At 31.4% G+C, this 18992-nt stretch overlaps 3 protein-coding genes across 4 annotated transcripts; 2 read left to right on the forward strand and 1 right to left on the reverse strand.

Moving 5' to 3' along the window:
* Positions 1-8490: 8490 nt before the first annotated feature.
* On the reverse strand, positions 8491-14034 carry LOC112682074 (transmembrane protein 17-like). Of its 2 annotated transcripts, none has more exons than XM_025552537.1 (5): positions 13626-14034; positions 9451-9586; positions 9106-9209; positions 8930-9043; positions 8491-8861 (listed from the first exon to the last, which is right to left on the reverse strand). In XM_025552537.1, exons 2-5 carry the CDS (start codon positions 9542-9544, stop codon positions 8625-8627), a joined length of 549 nt encoding a protein of 182 aa, XP_025408322.1. In that variant the 5' UTR covers positions 9545-9586; positions 13626-14034; the 3' UTR covers positions 8491-8624. The 2 variants fall into 2 exon arrangements, with proteins under 2 accessions (XP_025408322.1, XP_025408323.1); XM_025552538.1 differs by having other exon boundaries at positions 13614-14034.
* A 126-nt stretch (positions 14035-14160) lies between these two features.
* Positions 14161-17366, forward strand: LOC112682073 (LDLR chaperone boca). The gene is made up of 5 exons (XM_025552536.1): positions 14161-14494; positions 14640-14714; positions 14994-15151; positions 16792-16936; positions 17251-17366. Exons 1-5 carry the CDS (start codon positions 14348-14350, stop codon positions 17281-17283), a joined length of 558 nt encoding a protein of 185 aa, XP_025408321.1. The 5' UTR covers positions 14161-14347; the 3' UTR covers positions 17284-17366.
* On the forward strand, positions 17319-18574 carry LOC112682072 (major facilitator superfamily domain-containing protein 9-like). Its single transcript, XM_025552535.1, has one exon. It carries the CDS (start codon positions 17346-17348, stop codon positions 18504-18506), a length of 1161 nt encoding a protein of 386 aa, XP_025408320.1. The 5' UTR covers positions 17319-17345; the 3' UTR covers positions 18507-18574.
* Positions 18575-18992: the final 418 nt, after the last annotated feature.

Below are 18992 nucleotides of genomic sequence, written 5' to 3' on the forward strand. Positions count from 1 at the left end.
CAAATAATCTAATTTATTCTTCGGTACCGTGAAGAAGCCTTTGACTAAAATATTTCTAGACTGACTTCTACTTCGTGACAATAATGTAAATATATTAATAGAGTACAGGAGAAAAACGGTAGTAGTCCATTTAAGTACATTTTTCATGAAAGAAAAATGGACTGCAATCATTCTTCATCGGTATACCTAATCTTTTTCCGTTGATATTAGCGAAATAAGATATTTTTTCGCGGAACCAATTTTAACACTCAATACTACTCCCAATTTGCTATCGAATTAAACTATAAATACAAAATCGAAAAAAAAGGACTACTACCGTTTTTCTCCCGTACCCTTATATGTTTAATACATACATACCAACGACTTCGAACTCTAAATACGTTTACTTGTGTTAATTTATCAACAATAATGCCTATCAATCATTGAGTGTCGTCCATAATCTATTATGCGGATCGGTTAGTCTATACAGTTTTTTTACTTTCAGCTTCCGGTCAAGACATACACGTTCACTGTTAGTATTTTGTGAGTACAGTATTAAATACTTATCATTTCACAGTGATTATAATATACTATAACTATTTAATAGTAATCAGTCAATAAGTGTTTTCGCTCGATCATCGAAACACAAAATATAATAGATACAATGAAGTATATATTTTTATCATATTATTTTTGATTTTTTTTTTTTTTAATGTATAGCAATAATTTTAATACTCGGTCCAACCGAAACTTACAACGAAATACACGTAACTCATGACTGCACTAGAGTTTTCTAATAAAAAAACGAAATATTGTTAATCGGAATAAAGCATTGTAGCTGGTTAACTTAAAAATCAATGTTTTAAATTTAAAATAAAACCTTATAAAACTGGTAAAAAAAATATGTACCTATACATAATATACGGTTTACACATCGTGACGCGTACGTTCGTCGTATTATAAGGCAACATTGTAAATGTATTACAACTATATCCGGCCATTTTTATCAATTTGTTTAAAATATATAAATGTAAACAGAGACGGTTTGAACACTTACATCTTACCGGGGTAGATTAATTTAAAGCAAGCACCCACCAACCCCGAAAAAAAATTGTTCTGAACTAAAATTAATGGTGTACGACTGAATTCGATCATAAATGTACCGGTATACCTACAAAATTTTAATTTATATAATCAAAATTTGCCTAAAAAAATATTTTTAACGAGACACGGCCCCAATAGAAGATGCTTACAAGCCGCCTCTGAACGTAAACGACGTTTGGCCAACATTTATGTACGCCATGTGTAAATAATAATGTATCCGTGTATTACATTATCATGTGGTGGTTGTATTAAATTACGTTCCACGTGATACATTACGACGTAAAACGCATGTATAAACTATATTGTTGTGTACAGTAGTAATAACGTGCACCGTCAACTCGTCGTTTATGCGTTCGGAAAAAATAATAAAACCCAATATTTCACCCGCTCTCCAAACCGATCGAAACGCATTACTCGCGAGCCAGTGCGCCGCGTCCGTGTCTTCGGATCCAACGAACACGAGGACGAATACGAGAGTATCATGAAACGCGAAACGTGCGTACATAATAATCGCGGTCGCCGACACGTTAAATTCGATTAAAAGGAGCACTCCGGAAACTCGGCGGAAAATCGCCGAATCATCGCGACACCATCCATACATAACTTTATGATAATAACGTGCACCGTTGCGACCGGTTCGCCGGAGCGGCGACGAAGGCGCGTATTTTTATTTATTTATTTTTTTTTACTTTCCATTGATTTTCTTTCGATTTTTCGCACGTCACGGTCGTGTATTAGACTCGCGGCCGCGCGTGTCGCGTCGCGTTACGGAAAACGTTTTTCGTGCTCGTCTGAGCGATTGTACACATATATATATATATATATATATATATATACGTGTTACAGATTAATCACAAAGTAATCGGCCCGCGAACACGCGCAACGGATGATAAAGCGCACGCGGCAAACCCGACTGTACGGAGTCGAAAGTTTTATTCGATTCGATTCCGGCACAAGCGCGGACGGATTACGCGCGGCGGCGAGGCGGAGGAGCGGCCGGGTCGTGGCGGACGAACGGAGAAAGAAAAGATTTCCTCCGATAGGACGTCCATCCGCATCGCGTCGACTTATTGCGCGACAGCCATGTAGCGCGTTCCGCGCTCCGCGGTGGCGGTTCCCCGGAGACGATCGACCGGGGAGGAGAAAGGTCGCAACGCATAAACATTTCTAGTTTCGCGATCGGCGGCGATCGGGGACGACGGGGACGGGAAATCATCAATAATTGTGGCTTCGGGACAGACGCGCGGAGCGCAACGGCGGCGGAAGGCTGTACCGGGACCGTAACGCGACACACGCACACGCTCGTTTCTCTCCTCGAACGGTCGGTGATTCCCCAGGTGGCAAAATACCAATTACACAGCGCCCGATCAATCAATCGCTTTTCAATCGGCCGGGAAACTGATCGAATTTGGTCGAGCGTAACGAACTGAAACGAATACGTCGCCTCCGCCGATGTGTTCATCGCGTCACATCCGCTGTCAAGACGAACGCTGCTCGCAAGACCATTATTTCTCGGTTACATTCATTCGGCAACTGCTTTTGCGCGCGTTCAATCTTCGCCGCCATGTCGCACGCATCCGTTTCGCCGCGAATTTATCGGGGAATCGCCTGCGAACGCTAACCGAAAGTGTACGCAAACGGAACACGGCTCGTGGCGTTGCTTGCATAAACGTCGTATGACAGACCGCGGGGGTGGAGGATCACAGAACAGCCGACATACTGGCGGGAACGGTGGAGTGGCGAAGGTATGATTTCGGAGCAATTGATCCTCCGAAATTCGGTTGCTAGTCGGTAAATGTGTGTATCATCGGAACGTAATAAATTAACCAATAAAGTACATACGACTTACGGATATCTGTACAAATAAAGGCATATTTTGTAAATGTTATATTTTAGTGGACTATATGCACCCGTCAGTAAAGGTGGGGGAGGCGGATACCTAGAACACAACACTGAGAGAGAACTTGGCATGAAGTCGATTATCGCGTTTTGGGTGCGATCGAGCGGATGAGCAGCACACGTTGGACCGTTGAAATACATTAGTCATCGAAAATACTTCGTGAATTTTCGCGCTGCCGCAAAAGCGCGTGTACACATTCGGACAGAGAATATTCTGAGAATTTGGCATCCGTATAAAATCTTGATTTGAGTATATATGATTACATTCGGCTACTCGAGTATGTATCTGCACGGAACGTCAACGTATGCGACTACTTGCAGTAATAAATTAAATCCCATCGCTCCTGGTGGATATGAATTCTAAAACTACTACCATTTGGGTGCAATATGAATGCAAAACGATGCACTCGGTCATGTTATTCGTGTTGCGCGAATTCCTATTCAATTTGCGCATTCATCTTCCGTTTTAATTGAATGCATTACATGATAAATCAAGCGTTCTCGAAACCACCCGATTTCAGTGTCATTATCCGTTATGCCGTTGCGCATTTGATGCGGCATATTTCGTGGTCGGAACGCGGTAGATATTCCACAACGACCAGATTGTTACTCGTTTCCGGATCTGTTTCACGCCATGCGTGTTGCTCGCGGTATTTCTTCGGCCCTCGCAACCGTGCTACTGTGTACGTTGTTTTCATTTATTCGCCTTACTGGTTACGGCCAGCCGCTGAGGTACAAACCGTTGATCGTTAAACTGTTCGTCGCCCGTTAATATTTTCCGTCCCCACTTTTCCGTCGTACTATTATGTCGCGGATCCGTTCGGCACAAGTTCCACAGCTACGTGCACGTTATTACGCCCGGTGTGCGACTCGAACATACGTCGTGTTGCAGGGGCACAAGCATAAATAATTAGCGACTATCGGTTGCGATGTAATATGTTTCCCTCCATTATGCGTGCGTTGTGAAAGTCGAATGCGTAGTCAAAGTCCTCGAAAAGTGGATTACACCACCGCCGACGAACGCGCGCTGCGTATTACAATGACTCAACGGGCCCCGACCGATATACCCTCGGACCCGCGGGATCTTGTGGCTACACGTCGGCAATGTATTATTATTATTATCATTATTGTACGCGAGACGGCATATGGGCACGACTAAAAACGTTCCATATGTTGTGCGGAAAAGGTTGATTAACGCGGGCAGCCCCCGTCGAGCACGCAACGAGATTGGGACGGTTTGTAGTGGTGGAGGGGTAGTGGTTACAGTACCTACTCGTGGTACTCGCGCACAAAAGCGGGTGCACGACCGCCGCATCTGCCGCTGCAGCGCGAATCCCTGCAGCAACACATGTTAGCTGCCCAACACGATACTCGTTAAACGCTCTCGCCGCCGTGCCCGATGGCCGTCACAGTTCTAGAATCGTGTCCGCGTCGTACGACGCGAAAGGGCTAGGGAATAATAATAATAATAATAATAATAAATAATGACGCGCCGGGACATAATACAGTGCACGTCGATCCGATCGATATGGTTTTCGCGGTGAAATCGTTTAATCCACCGTGGCCGGTGTACATATTGTTTACGTGTACGACAACAGATGTTCGGCGTTCAAATCGTCTGGAAGGAACAGTGATACCGTTCAGTGGTGCGACCAGGATTTATTTCCTCTAGTGGTGGTAGGGAGGATGGGTTTATATTTGAAAAAAAAATCGATTTCGGAAGGTGTTTTAGTGGTAGAATGGGTTAAGGTGTTAAGTTAACTACATATTTCGGGGGAGAAGGTCATTAACCACCCCTAGTTGCTCCACTAGTATTAGCGTCGGTGGTAAACGCGCATGATATTATTATAGGTACGAGTTCATCGGTTATGACTGTCCTGTTTAATTTATGCTTTTTTTTCGTGTTTTGCGTACTCTTGAATTATTTACACACTTGCAAATAACTGCAGTCAGCAACGTTTTATGACCATTAATACCATGCAACATATCTGAACGATGCTGTTTCCTGTAATCGCCACCTACAGTCGATAATTTTATCTCTTTTCGTAAAATGGTTGTTCTTTGTATATTTACATAGCTCTGTGCTTACTGTTCGTCAACTCGGAGAGAAACATATTATTATTATCTTCTCAGTTTTCTAGAAAAATTGCGACATCGGAAAACTTAATATTTCAGAAATGCATTTTTCTTGTTATTATTTTTCACAACATCCCAAATTTTCCAATATTTTTTTCACAAATAGGTAACTAATTTGGATTACTAAACACTTAATAGTAATAAATACAATGAAATAATAAAACACAAAATATAAACAATACTTAAAGCAAAACAAAAGTATATGAATCGATAATAATGAACAGATAAATATAATAAAAAAAAATAAATATAAAACAATCAAATTCTTGTAAAATATTTAAAATAAAAATGTTATTTAAATTTAAAGTACAATGATATTTTTTATATAAATCAACCAAAATGATTAAGTATTTATGAAGAAAAATATGGGTCCAAAATGTTTAAATATTCCACCGATTAATTTTTAACGAATAATGATAATATATTTACATTAATTTTATTACTATGTGTCAGAATAACTATGGTGGTAAGGCTAAAATTATGGATATCCTAATTTACATATTTTATACAAATACACTGTTTAACTTAACTATTGAGAATATTATTAAAAAATATTCAAAGACATTATAAGTATAGTGACATAAACAATCAATAAAATAAATTATTACTGATATGTAATTTATTCATTTCCGATAGTCTTATATAATCATTAATTATAATGGCCGCACATAGAATGGTGCGCGTTCAATTCATCATAATATATAATAGTAAGCAGTACATTTTATTTTACAGCTTGATTTGTTATATTTCGTATTAGTTAACTAACATTCAGTAGTAACCATTATACACATACACGTTATGTTAATAGGTTATTCCAAACGAGATCCCTCTTAGAATAAATGTGTTTGAAAACGAATTATTAACTACAAATGTTCTAATCACAGTTTTTGTCATTCTGATCGAACTAAAAACCATTTAGTTATCCAGAGATACTTTTTTTAAACATACTTTAACAAAATACGAATGACTATTAAATTGACCTGCCATCCAGGATTGCCCGAGCCCCGAGGGGTGACGACCCTTCGTTACAACAACCAACCATCCCTAACTTGTAAAGGGCCACCTGTTCTCTGCAAGTGCGATTCATTATGTCCCTTCGTATACCCTCTTGTGTGACACTCGTTTATCGAAGTGTTGCAAGCTTATGGAAGAAGTGGTAAAATAAAAAAATATATCTACCAAGATACACTGAAATCTAATTATTTGAACATGTTCGTTCTTTTTGCAACTCAATATGAATACAATAATATTATTATACTGGCTTATAACTTATTTAGAGATATATTCAAACTAACTACATACATCATACAGTTTTATAACAGTTCACACTATTTATAGCTACTTGCATTTTTACAAATTGTACACTTGATTATTTCATGAAATCTATATTTACTATCACAAAAATTAATAAAATATCAATTTTAAAAACCTTAGGCACCATGATAATACTTCGATTGAAATTATAAGTTACCTAATTATTAAAAATTATGTTCATTATTAATATTTAAAAATTTCAATTTTTATGTTATCAATATATATTAATAACCACATAAACTAGTTCAATAATTATTTATTTATTTGTTTTTTTTAACAAAAATTAACATCGATCTAAATAAAAAGAATCTTCATCGTACCATCTAGTGGCATAGCCAGGATTTTTAATAAGGAGAAGACTAAACACTATTTTACTAGTATCATATGCATAGATAAGAGTGGATATGGGGCTTGAATTCTCCAAAATGTATAAAGATGTTTTAATTTATATGTATTATAATGGAATATTAAAAATAAGTATACCAAAATAGTTTAAAATTAAATATCAATATTTTAATATTTTTTATGAGATAACTTATATCTACACTCTATATTCTTTTGGGAGAGCATTTTGAACAAATTCAATAATTATTTCATTCCTATTAATATCTTATGTTTTGTTTATATTATTTATAACTACGACATTAAGTCTTGCTTTTGATTTAGTGTTTTTTAAATAAGTTTTCATACGGATCAGCGTGGAAAATGTTTATTCAGGAGTGGAAGAAGTTACCGGTAACGTGGAAAATAATTACACGTGTATTTAAATATTAGATAGAACATTTATGCAAATAAAGAGTGATGCAAGAAAGTAGACATTGGTTTTGGTTTAATATTTTCTTTCCATTGTTGCTTCAATATGGACAACTTAGCTATGAGTATAGCTATTGTAATAATGGACATTTGTATCTTGAGTACATATTTAATACATTTTAAAATATTTTCATCGTCGTATAAATTTAAGTTGACTAAAATAAGTCCTTTGAGTGGAACACATAGAATATATTAATGAGGTTTCAGAAGTAAAATTGACTCTTGAGTTAGTCTTTTATATATTTGAGGCATTTTTATTTCGATATTAATACTTTGTCCGATATAACATCATTTAATATTTGTTAATATTATTATGCTTGATAAGATAACCTCTATCAAATTAATTTTAATTTTAAAATTTAGTAACCATTTGAGTAAAATAGAATATATACATAAATAAATCCAGACCATAGAGAGGTTATGGATTCTTTATCCCTCACCCTTGGTTACTGGTGCCATCTCTTTTTCTATTTAATTAATTTTTTACCAAGTTGAATAAATATTAAATGTAATTTGTGTAAGTTAAATTTCTTATAGTTTTCTCCATAGTTAAAATATGACATACAAAATATTAATCAATATTCAATATAGATTAATTTCAGTCATTATATATAGGTATAACCCATTTATAATATTTTACATTACCAAACAAAATGATTTGCCGTTTAATTAATTTATATGTATTTGTAAGATGTCACGAATGCTAAAGTATTGAAAACAAACCGTTAGTTGCTATATTATTAGATTAATGCGATACCATGAGGGATCTCGGGAGACGAGATAACACACTTGGATTTCCTGAGCGACATGACTTGTTCGTCCGGTGTAATAAAGTTATTATCGCATTGTTTCCTCCGCGGAAAGGGAACCATTAATCAGCGAAAACGGCACCGTCTTGCTGTACAATCTGCATTTCAGCCTCATTAACTTTCATTATATTATACACACGGAGATATGGCGCACACAACTATAAGACAAACGGCACACTGCGTATCCCGGAGTCCCTAGACAATGGTTTAACCCTTAAAACATCCCTTGAAACACATAACGCACATGTATATTAAATACTTCTGTGTTTCCGCGTAATATTCTATTATCTCTTCCATCTGGTGTTTGAATATGCCCGACCAGTCCTTCTCTCGACTCATTTACCTCTTTCGGTCGTTAACTCGCCCTTAACTAAGTTCTTTTGTTACAATACGACGCTACCCGATTTGCTAACATCAGTAGTATACAAAACCCAAATCCTTAAACTTTTTTATTTTATTTTTGCGATAATGTGGTACTCATCAATTTAAAATAGGTGTGTACAAAAACTTAATAACGACATTATTTAGTTCAATGGACCGCGACCGCAACTATTAGAACAAATATTGAATTCATTCAGTTTTGCTGTGCTGTCCGCTGTAAAACTGCGATATGTGGAAACGAAGTTTATGATGTTCTGCCATATCTCGAAGTATCACAAATCCGAAAATGAGTTGCGATAGAAGTAAAATACACATTATACCTTGAACTGCTCTTTCGACGGGCATTGTATTTATCAATAAGAATAACAGTTGCAATGGCAATTGAAGAATCAACGAAAACATCCAAAATGCTGCTAAATCCGGAATCTAAGTACAGTAAAATACATACAATTTTAAGTATTGAGTACTTATTTAAAAAATTATATAAATATTACTTTTTCCTTGAGGTTCCCCTGAACTCCTAAATATAGTCTGGTGCATTCCAACATAAGTATCAAAAATAACGATACGGAAATGATAGTTTGAAATAACATGTTCAAACAACTAAACTAAAAATAAGTTTTATACGAATTAAATATCTCATAAGCTTTTTATTTTTAATAAAACTTACTTTAATCAAGATCAATGATACAAAAGTATAAAGCCAAAATGGAAAATAAACAATATTAAAGTATAATGACATTTGTAATGGAAGACTGGATACAATTTCATTACCTGGAACAAATTTTACAATAACTACATATTTTTTATACCTAGTCATTATTTTTACTATAATTTAAAGCTTAAAGCTGAATCAAAGCTTCTTAGATAGCATCACACTATAATTGAAAAATAATTTTGTATTTTCAGAAATGTGTTGTTAAACAATTAATTAATGTGTTTCTATTGAAATCATCCAATAATCATAATATCGAAAAAATAAATGCATTACAATCGTAACAAATACAACACATACCAAAAGCAGGTCCAACTCTTTCGTGTGAAGGAATAATAGATGGAAATATACGGTCAGTAATGTTTATCATTGTTTGTCGCCAGCTGTCACTCATTTTTAATTAAGTAGGTATTGTTTAATTACCACCGGAACAAAACTAAACAAGAGATACAAAAATGATAATAACAAGTATTGTTATTATATTAGTATTAATTATGTTCTTCGAGTAAGATTTTATAAATAAATATACGCATTACTGTTTCTAATAACGCATGGACATTGATTTTCTTTGCAGAAAAATGTATGCAACCTTATCTGTCTCATTAGTTTTAAATATTCTTGTTTTGATTATAATCAAAACTATTATATTTGTATTCAGCACTCATATATTAATTTAAAATTAAGTATTTATAAAATATTTTGGAAGTTAATAAAAACATGGTAAAAAGTATATCTATTTATATTCTAAATAAATATTTTTATTATTGTTCAGCAATTAAAAACTAGTTACATAAAAGAAAAGAAACAGGATCTTCAATTATTTTCATTAAATTGTTGTATGACAATAAAGTTTGAGAAGCACTGAATTATAAGATTTATGTCTCAAGCGTAACTTATATATAGCGCGACACCAATGATTTGAAGCCCGGTAAAAATTGTTCTAAAAATACAATTTAAGCTTATATAACATAAAATATTTTAACTACAATAAAAATGGGATTCTAGACCAATATAAAACCTACACTGTATTAACATTTTATTTTGTTGAACGAAAATTCTAAATAACAAATTATAATGATAATTTATCAGTAGAAATTTTAATGATAAAAGTAGTTCCATCGTAATATAACATAGTAAATGTATACCAGTATATTAAGGTAATTAATTTCTTTTTTTAAAAATTCACTTAATTTGAAACCTTTGAAATTTCAATAATACTCTTGAAAAGCGTTGCTAAAATGTTTATGAAGATATGTTTTGAATATTTATACAAATTTATTTGTGACGAAATATCTTGAGAAAAACTTTTTATTTTATTTAACATTAAACGTAAGTATATGCTTATACTATTGAATTAATTTCACTAATATTGTTATTTATAATATATTATTATCTGATGTCTTTGAAGATATTTTTTACATAAAACGTAATGACTAGGATAGAGGACTTGTAGCTCTAAAAATGTACAAAATATGAAAACTCTTAGGAACTTAAAAACCCTATAATATGCATTAAAAATAAACTATTATATTTTTTTAATATGATTTATTTAAAAAATATATAAATCGTTTACATTTTGCGTAACATTCAATTATTTTTCACATCCTACTTCAACGCCACAATACTTACAGCAATGGACTTTACCATCAGTCCAAGGTGGATATATATATATATATATCCACCTTGCATCAGTCGAAAACTCATCGATAACAAATTCTGATAAACAACTATATTTGAATACTAAAAGACTGTTTATTATAAAAATCAAATTGCCCTTAATCTGTGGGGTCTTAAAATTTTTTTGAGCACTCCTGATTGAAAGCGGTGCTTCTTTTTTTATCAAAACATTCATCGAATTTTTGTAGGTATGGATTACGGATTCTTAGATATCAAAATAATAATTATCATGAATTTTATTTTATTTTTTTTTATATATATATACTATAGCAAAGGTCGCCAACCTTTTCAAATAAATGAGCTACAATTTGAAATTTAAATCCCTAGTGATCGACATCCAGGAGAATTTACAACTTTAGGAAGATATTTATTTGATGAGCAAAAAAAAAAAGTCTAAGCTCCAAAGCTCCAAAGAATTATTTTTATTATTTTTTCATAATAATAATAATCTAATAATCCTATTATACGATTATTTTATGCGATCGACCGATAGTGGTAAAATACATTTTTACAACGATCGTCTTACAGTGGCGTAGTTATAAGGGGGTGTAAGGGGTTTCCACCCCTCCTAGATTTTTTTTTTTTAATGATATTTCATTATTATTTATTATTATTTTCAGATTATAGTAAAATTATATATTCATTTTACTATGATTAGATATAATCATTAAAAATTGAGTAACAAAATAATTTTCATTAAATACGGGACATAATAATAATAACATTATGTATTGTTATATAGGACCTCGTATTAAGATATACTAAGAATATTATGAATTGACTCTTAACAACCCCTACACAGAAAAAAATTGTATCTACACCACTGTCAACCTATATTCCTAGAAAGATCGACAGGTTTGCGACCCCCGAACTGTAATATAGTCACAATGCACAAAAAAGTTACATATTAATTCTTCACATATAAGTATGTAAATTGTAACCTTTCAGCCCCTTTTCTTTTTAGGGGGGCCTACTTGTACCCACTAGCCGAGGGAAACACTCTGCTGGTGACCCACGGGCCAAATCACATATACTCGCAACGGTAAAATACGATTGAGACCGTAATTGTTGATAACACGATTGAGAACGCTCGAGTTCTTTTTTCCAACGTTGCCAAATGTAATCGATCAATAATATGAGCACAATAATCTGTTGATATTTATCGGAATTTTATCGAATTAGCTGGATGTTAATAGTAACTTAGATACCAATTACGAGAGAATGACGGTTAAACTTTGCAGTCATCACACAAACTATTCGTCAATATAATATACTACATATCATATTAATTAAAATGGAAAAGAACGAAATTAAAACTATAAGAAGCGAAGTGAAGACCTAATATTATTAGAAAATAATAAATTTTATAAATTTTACAATTCTACTTATTATACAATTTTTTTATACATATTCACACTATATAAGTATTAGATATTTTTATAAGTCCTACATATTTTTAATTTTTTATTCATATTATATGTTACATATTATTAGGCACTTATTTGTATACAATTACAATTATTAATTTATGACTTTTTTCAAGAATATTTATTGTATGTATACTGAATTTTTCAAAAGCCAAATAAATGATATGGCAAACTGATAACGTTGCACATAAATTCGTTCTCAATCGTATCGTTTTTTGGTTTTTTTTTTTTGGGGGGGGGGGTCAGCGGTAAGTTCTTTGTTAATTTTAAGTGTTCTCAATTGTTCGACCAAAAAAGTATAACATTCTCAATCGTTCGATAGCCACTCACAAAGGTGTACGATTGAGCTCGTGGGTTTTTTATTTACTCATGTTAAAATTTAAAAATTTTGGATTGAATTTTGTTTTTTGTTATATTACAATAATGATTAAATTAATAATAATAATAATAATAGCGTTTTATATGAAATAATAAATTTAAAATAAAAAAAAATGTATGTAATTAAAAGGAAATAGTCGGAGAAACGGGAGGGGGGAATGCATTGGATATGATTTTTTTTTTTTTTGTTTGTTGCTTATTTGAATGGAAACAGGAGGAAAAGTTTAACTTAAGAAAAAAAAATTTAAGAGAAATAATGAAGGGATCAGAAATAAATTTTAAAAAGGTAATAATAAAAAAATAAAAAAAGGAATTTTATAGGGACTATATTTGATGCTTTACTGTTGTTGAGATGTAGCTGGTGATATTTCGGGATCCTTGTTGTTTTCGCCTGCCAAAGGCCATGTCCGTGGGTTTAGGCAGCTATGTGTGTGGTTTAAACGAAATTGAGTAGGTATAACAAACCACAACGTTGTGAGAAAAACACAGAAATTAACGTCTGTGCGGTTGGATGTCGGAGAGCAGAGAGCTTACAAGGTCGTCATTGATGATTATTTTCCAGCGACGAGAACCGAATATGGTTGAAGGGGGACTTACATAAGGTGGTGTTATTTTTGTTATATAATCATTAATTAATTAATTAATGAGCAATCCGTTCATCGGACGTGGTAATGTGGACTGCTGACGAAATAATTCGGGCCTGTGGGACTTTGACCGGGACCTCGTGTATTTAAATTACGAATTTTACATATACTAAAATTATGGGACGTTACAAAGTACACATAAATAACCTACATTTTTATTGAAATCAAAAATCATTTTAACAAAAACATTCAATAACATGTATCTGACTGATAAAATGATAAATTTCTTTAAAATATAAAAGAAAAAAGCATTAAAACGATGAATTCATGAAAATATACATTTATATGTCATATCACTTAAATATGTAAAAATATGCAGAGTAATCTTTACTTTTACCTAGATACCTACTGTAACGCGTTATTCCAGCAGAAAATAGTTGTCAACAAATAGAAGTAAACGACTAAATAGGATGCGAATAAATTAAATGACACTTCTCGCGAAATTACAATATTTTTACTTTGATGTGGCTGCATAAAAAAACCAAAATCCTATCGCCGCCAAAGTACACACAACGCACGAGATAATATCGTATAAAATTTATAAACTGTTAACTGCGAAAGACGAAAGCATCGTGTTAACACGTTTTTTAAATTAGCGATGTCGCGAAGACGCGTAATTTTTTGATATCGAACGACGACTATAAATAAAAACCATCATTATTATTTACTGTCATCAATCGTGTTTTGTTTACCATCACGTTTCCATGGTGCCCTCGTACAAGAACGGTAGAAAATTACCTAAATCCGCCCACCGGCTACCAGATCGGTTTAGCAGAAGAACATGCACAGCTTTACGGGTTACGCGATTTCTTCCATGAATCATAACGGTTGCGTTATCAATGTATCGCATTATCACGGTTCGATTGACCACCGAAGTGACCACCGATCGTCGATGTGACGTTACGAACCGCAAAGCTGCTTTGTTGATCTCATGCTCTGTCAATGTATGCCTTGAATTGATTTTCGACCGTACTTTTCATTCGATTATTATGCGATCGTATACTCCGTGAATTCTCATCATCTGTGCCCTACGCATCGTTTTCTGTGCTGTTATTTAAAAAAACAAAAAAAATGCTCCGGTCCATACTTGTCATGGCTTTAGTGTTGACGATCGTGGTCGCGAAAAAATCGCCACCCAACGAAAAGCCGGCTTGGGCCCAAAAAGACATTAGATATTATTCCGAAGCCGACATGGAGCGATTGCTTGACCAGTGGGAGGTAAACATTAATTATAGCTTTTAAAAATGCCCTTGAAATACATATATAAACTTACTAAATTAGACCACACCATAGTACCGGACGTGTTTCAGTATATAGTATTAGTGATTGTTCCTAAATAAGTATCTTAAATATTTTGTTCTAGGAAGACGAGGATCCTTTAGAACCTGATGAACTGCCCGAACATTTGAGACCTCCTGTCAAAATTGATCCAAATTTAGTAAATATATTTTTTTACCTTGATTTTTGGTTAAGAATATAAATATTTAATACAAACATATATTTATAAAATTTCGATATCTTGATATCTTATTGACATTTTCCTTGTACAACATACTTATTTTTGATTAAATGAAAATATGTTTTTTTATTTTTTTTTCATGAGTAGAAATTGGGTGAAATAATCTCAATTTTGAATGATTAATATTAAAACCTTTGTGTACCTTTATCAATATAATAATATTAAAACTTTGTGTAGTATATTATTTTATTTTTATAGGTCGGAAATGATCCTGATGCTTTATTAAAACTATCCAAAAAAGGCAAAACTTTAATGACCTTTGTTAAAGTATCACCAAAGTATAACAAAGATGATGTTGAAAAAATAACTAAAATTTGGCAATCAAGTTTATGGAACAATCATATACAAGCAGAAAGGTTAGAAAAAATTTAATATTTTTGTTATTTATTATTTCTTCGTCTTCTTCCTCAGCTTATCGGCCCAGTAAGTGCTATCGCTGCCCTCACAAACTACTAACCCACAAATTAATAATTAATATAATAGTGAAATATATAATAATGAACTATTAATTTATTACCTCATACCTATTTTATTTGCTACTTTTGCAATCTTTTGATCAAACTTTTTATAAGTAGAAAAAAATATATCATCATACCCCAATTAGTACAGATTATTATACTTTTACAGCTAATTATTTTTTGAATAATTAATGACTGTTCTAATTTAAAAATTATTTTTTGGTTTTCATATTTTACTATTGAGGTCTTGAAATACTTGTGACTGTTCCATTAAAAAAGTATTTTTTATTTATAAACTATTAGTTTTTTATTTCTTAAAGTAAAATTTGTACTTTTAAGAGTTCAGTTATTTTTGTCAAAATCTTGATAATCTTGTTCTTGATATATTTCTTGAAAAGAGACTTTTCATGCAATATTAATAACTTTATTACTATTTTAACAAACCATTTTTTTTTTTTTTTTTTTTTGTACAAAGTTATTATAGTTATTAATATGAAATTGTACCAATCAATATACAATCAATACAACCATACCAATCAATGTACATTTTATGTATTAAAATTAATTATTTTTGTTATTATTACATTATATAATATATTATATACTATGATTACTATAGATTACATAGATAGTTCTTAGAAGTTAATTTGTTCTTTTTAAATTTTTAAATTAAATAAATAAAAACTATAACAAAATTATTTATTTTATCATAATTCAATAAATTAATTGACCTTTGAAGTTAAATACATATACATTTTTTTACTCTATATGTTCATATTTTAAATTGTATAAATCAACTAATCGTCTACTATTATACCTATTTGTAATATTAGTATTTTATCACTAACTAAAACCACCTACTTATGTATAATTTTAAAATGATAATGTACTATACTATAAACATTTTAATGTAAATATAATTTCAAAACCAAATTTCATGTTTTTGAAGAGTACATCGCTAAGCAGGTTTTAGACAAGAAACTTAGTGCCAGTCCTAAGCTTGAATTAAAATAAGAGTGAAAACGACATATATAATATATTATAATTGTTTTTATTTGTCTATAGTAACCTAATCGAACATAAAAATAAACATTTATTTTCTTGGGCAAAACCTGGTAACTTATTTAGTACTAAATAAAATTCAATTCAGTATTTTTACTGTTGAATAACTAATATTTTTAAAATACAAATATAACATGTAATAATAAATATATGCTTTACTTTTTAAGAAAAGAAAAATTTACTCACTGATTTTTGTAAGAATTTAAATATTCTTTATTTGTATGTAAATAGAAAACAAGTGCCTTGTGTGTCTTATCTTATTGTATTATCTATGGGTGAACTTTGTGTCTACATTTGAATGAACATTAATAGTCTGTTGGCTAGTAGGCTATTGGTACTTGTAAAGAAATACTTAATTGGTAACATGTATAAAATTAGTATGATATAAAATAAATTATTAAATATTGTAGAACATTTTAAAACTAACTAAGTATCTTAGATATTAAATCTAAGTAATAACTCTATTTTTATTGTAGATTTATGGTTGATGATAATCGAGCAATATTCATGTATAAAGATGGGTCTCAAGCTTGGGATGCAAAAGATTTCCTAATACAACAAGAAGACTGTGTTGATGTAACAATTGAAAGTCAAGTATTTAAAGGTCCAGCTTCTCCATTTGTAAGTATTCTTTGTATTCAATATTTTATGTATTTTTCAAAATGTACTTTCATTAAATATTTTAAAATAATAAAGGTTATTATTCAGCATATGATTCAATATAATATGTTTACTGGCAACCCAAAATATAACCAGCTCATTATATTAATTTTTTTTTTTTTTTATAAAGTTATTAATATATTAATTGCTTACAAAATGTCAAGTCACTGCTGTCATATCGATGTGACATTGTTAGAGGATAAATAAATCTCCAAGCACTGATAAATATAAATAAATAAAAATAAAATTAATTTAATTTAATTTTTTTCTTTCAGGTTCAAGGAGACGTTGAAAAGGTGGAATTATAATTGTGGTTTTCTCTTAATTAAGTTAATTTATTTTTATATACTGTTTGTAATAAATTTAAAAAATGAAAAGTTTTGTGTTTATATATATCATTGGCTTTTTGGATATAGCCAGTCTTGGTACAATAATGCCCTCATTTAATCGTCGTCTCAGAAAATTTGGAGCTACACATTTCCAAATAACCCTTTTGGAATCCTTATTTTCAAGTTGTCAATTTATTACAGGTCCTATTGTTGGTACATTAAGCGATCGTTATGGTCGAAAACCATTACTTTTACTTTCAATGATATTCAGTATTTTTGCTTTCTTTGCTATGGGACATTGCTATGTTTATCTATCAATAGCTGTTATCCGATTGATGCTAGGTTGTTTTAAACATACTCAGATGTTAGGTAAATCATTAATTGGAGATAATGTTCCTAAATCTTTACAATTAAGCACACACGGAAAATTAAATAGTGTCATTTCATTAGCTTTTATGATAGCACCAGTATATGGTGGATATATATCAGAATATGAGAATGGTTTTTACTATTTATCATACTCATCAGGTTTACTTTGTGTCTTAAATGCTATTGTTATTGCATTTTGTGTTCCAACCAAAAAAATTGAGTCAACTAGTCAAAATAAAAATATTTTTCAACATTTAAAAGAAGTTGATTGGTTGGAATATTGGCCATTGTTTTTTATGAAAATGATGTATACTACAACTTTATCAGTAATGATGGTATCATTTATCTTTGTGCTTGGAGAAACTTATAAGCTTACACCATCCCAAGTAGGTTGCACAATATCGGTTAACAGTTCCATTGGTGTTTGTACCGGATTTGCAGTTGCCAGATTGGAACCATTCTTTCTTAAATATAATTCATTCAAAAAGTGTTTCTTTAGCTTTATTTTACTGTTTTTTGGATACTTGTGTTTGTCATTTGCTCCCAATTTTATGATCTTTATGTTGTGCTTAATTCCAATTAGCACAGCTGGTACTCTAATTGATGTTTTTTTAAATCAAATTCTTTCTGAAACCTGCAAAGATGAAAATAGAGGTACTTTAGAAGGTGCCATGACTAGTTCTAATTCAATAGCTCGATCTATTACTCCCATGGTAACTGGAATGGCTATGGATATATATGGTTCTAGTGGAGCGTTTTTAATTGGAGCTCTAGCTGCTATTTCTGCTGCAATATTAGCTAAATTTTTTGATGGTAAAATCAAACGATCATAAATTTATAAATTGTGTAAAATATTATTTTTAACAATATATTTCAATAAATCTAATTTTTATTAAATATGATATATGTACTTCAATTGTAAACAAAATATTTTTACTGGACAAATCCTATAAAATATTTTATTATTTATTACATATTCTATAAGTTAATATTAGTTTGATTTTATAGTATTATGTAATATGTAATTGAAATATAATTATTAATATTTTTATAATGTTTACCTAAAACCTAATTTATTATTTAATTTAAGGATATTTTAGATACTTCTAAATATTTAACTTGTATTTAATTTTTACTTAACAAATGTTATGAAATATGTTACTGCAATGACTCATCAAACACAATATAAAACAATGTTATTGGTAAATCTAATGTATAAAAAAAACAACTTCGTTGGATATTAACTTTTCAATAACAACTTTATTGGTGTTTTTTTTTTCATAATAAATATTGTAAATATTTTACAATAATTAAAGAAT

Source organism: Sipha flava, unplaced genomic scaffold (assembly GCF_003268045.1).
Source record: "Sipha flava isolate LNK unplaced genomic scaffold, YSA_version1 1_pilon_pilon, whole genome shotgun sequence".
In the NCBI taxonomy this organism is placed as follows: Eukaryota; Metazoa; Arthropoda; class Insecta; order Hemiptera; family Aphididae; genus Sipha; species Sipha flava.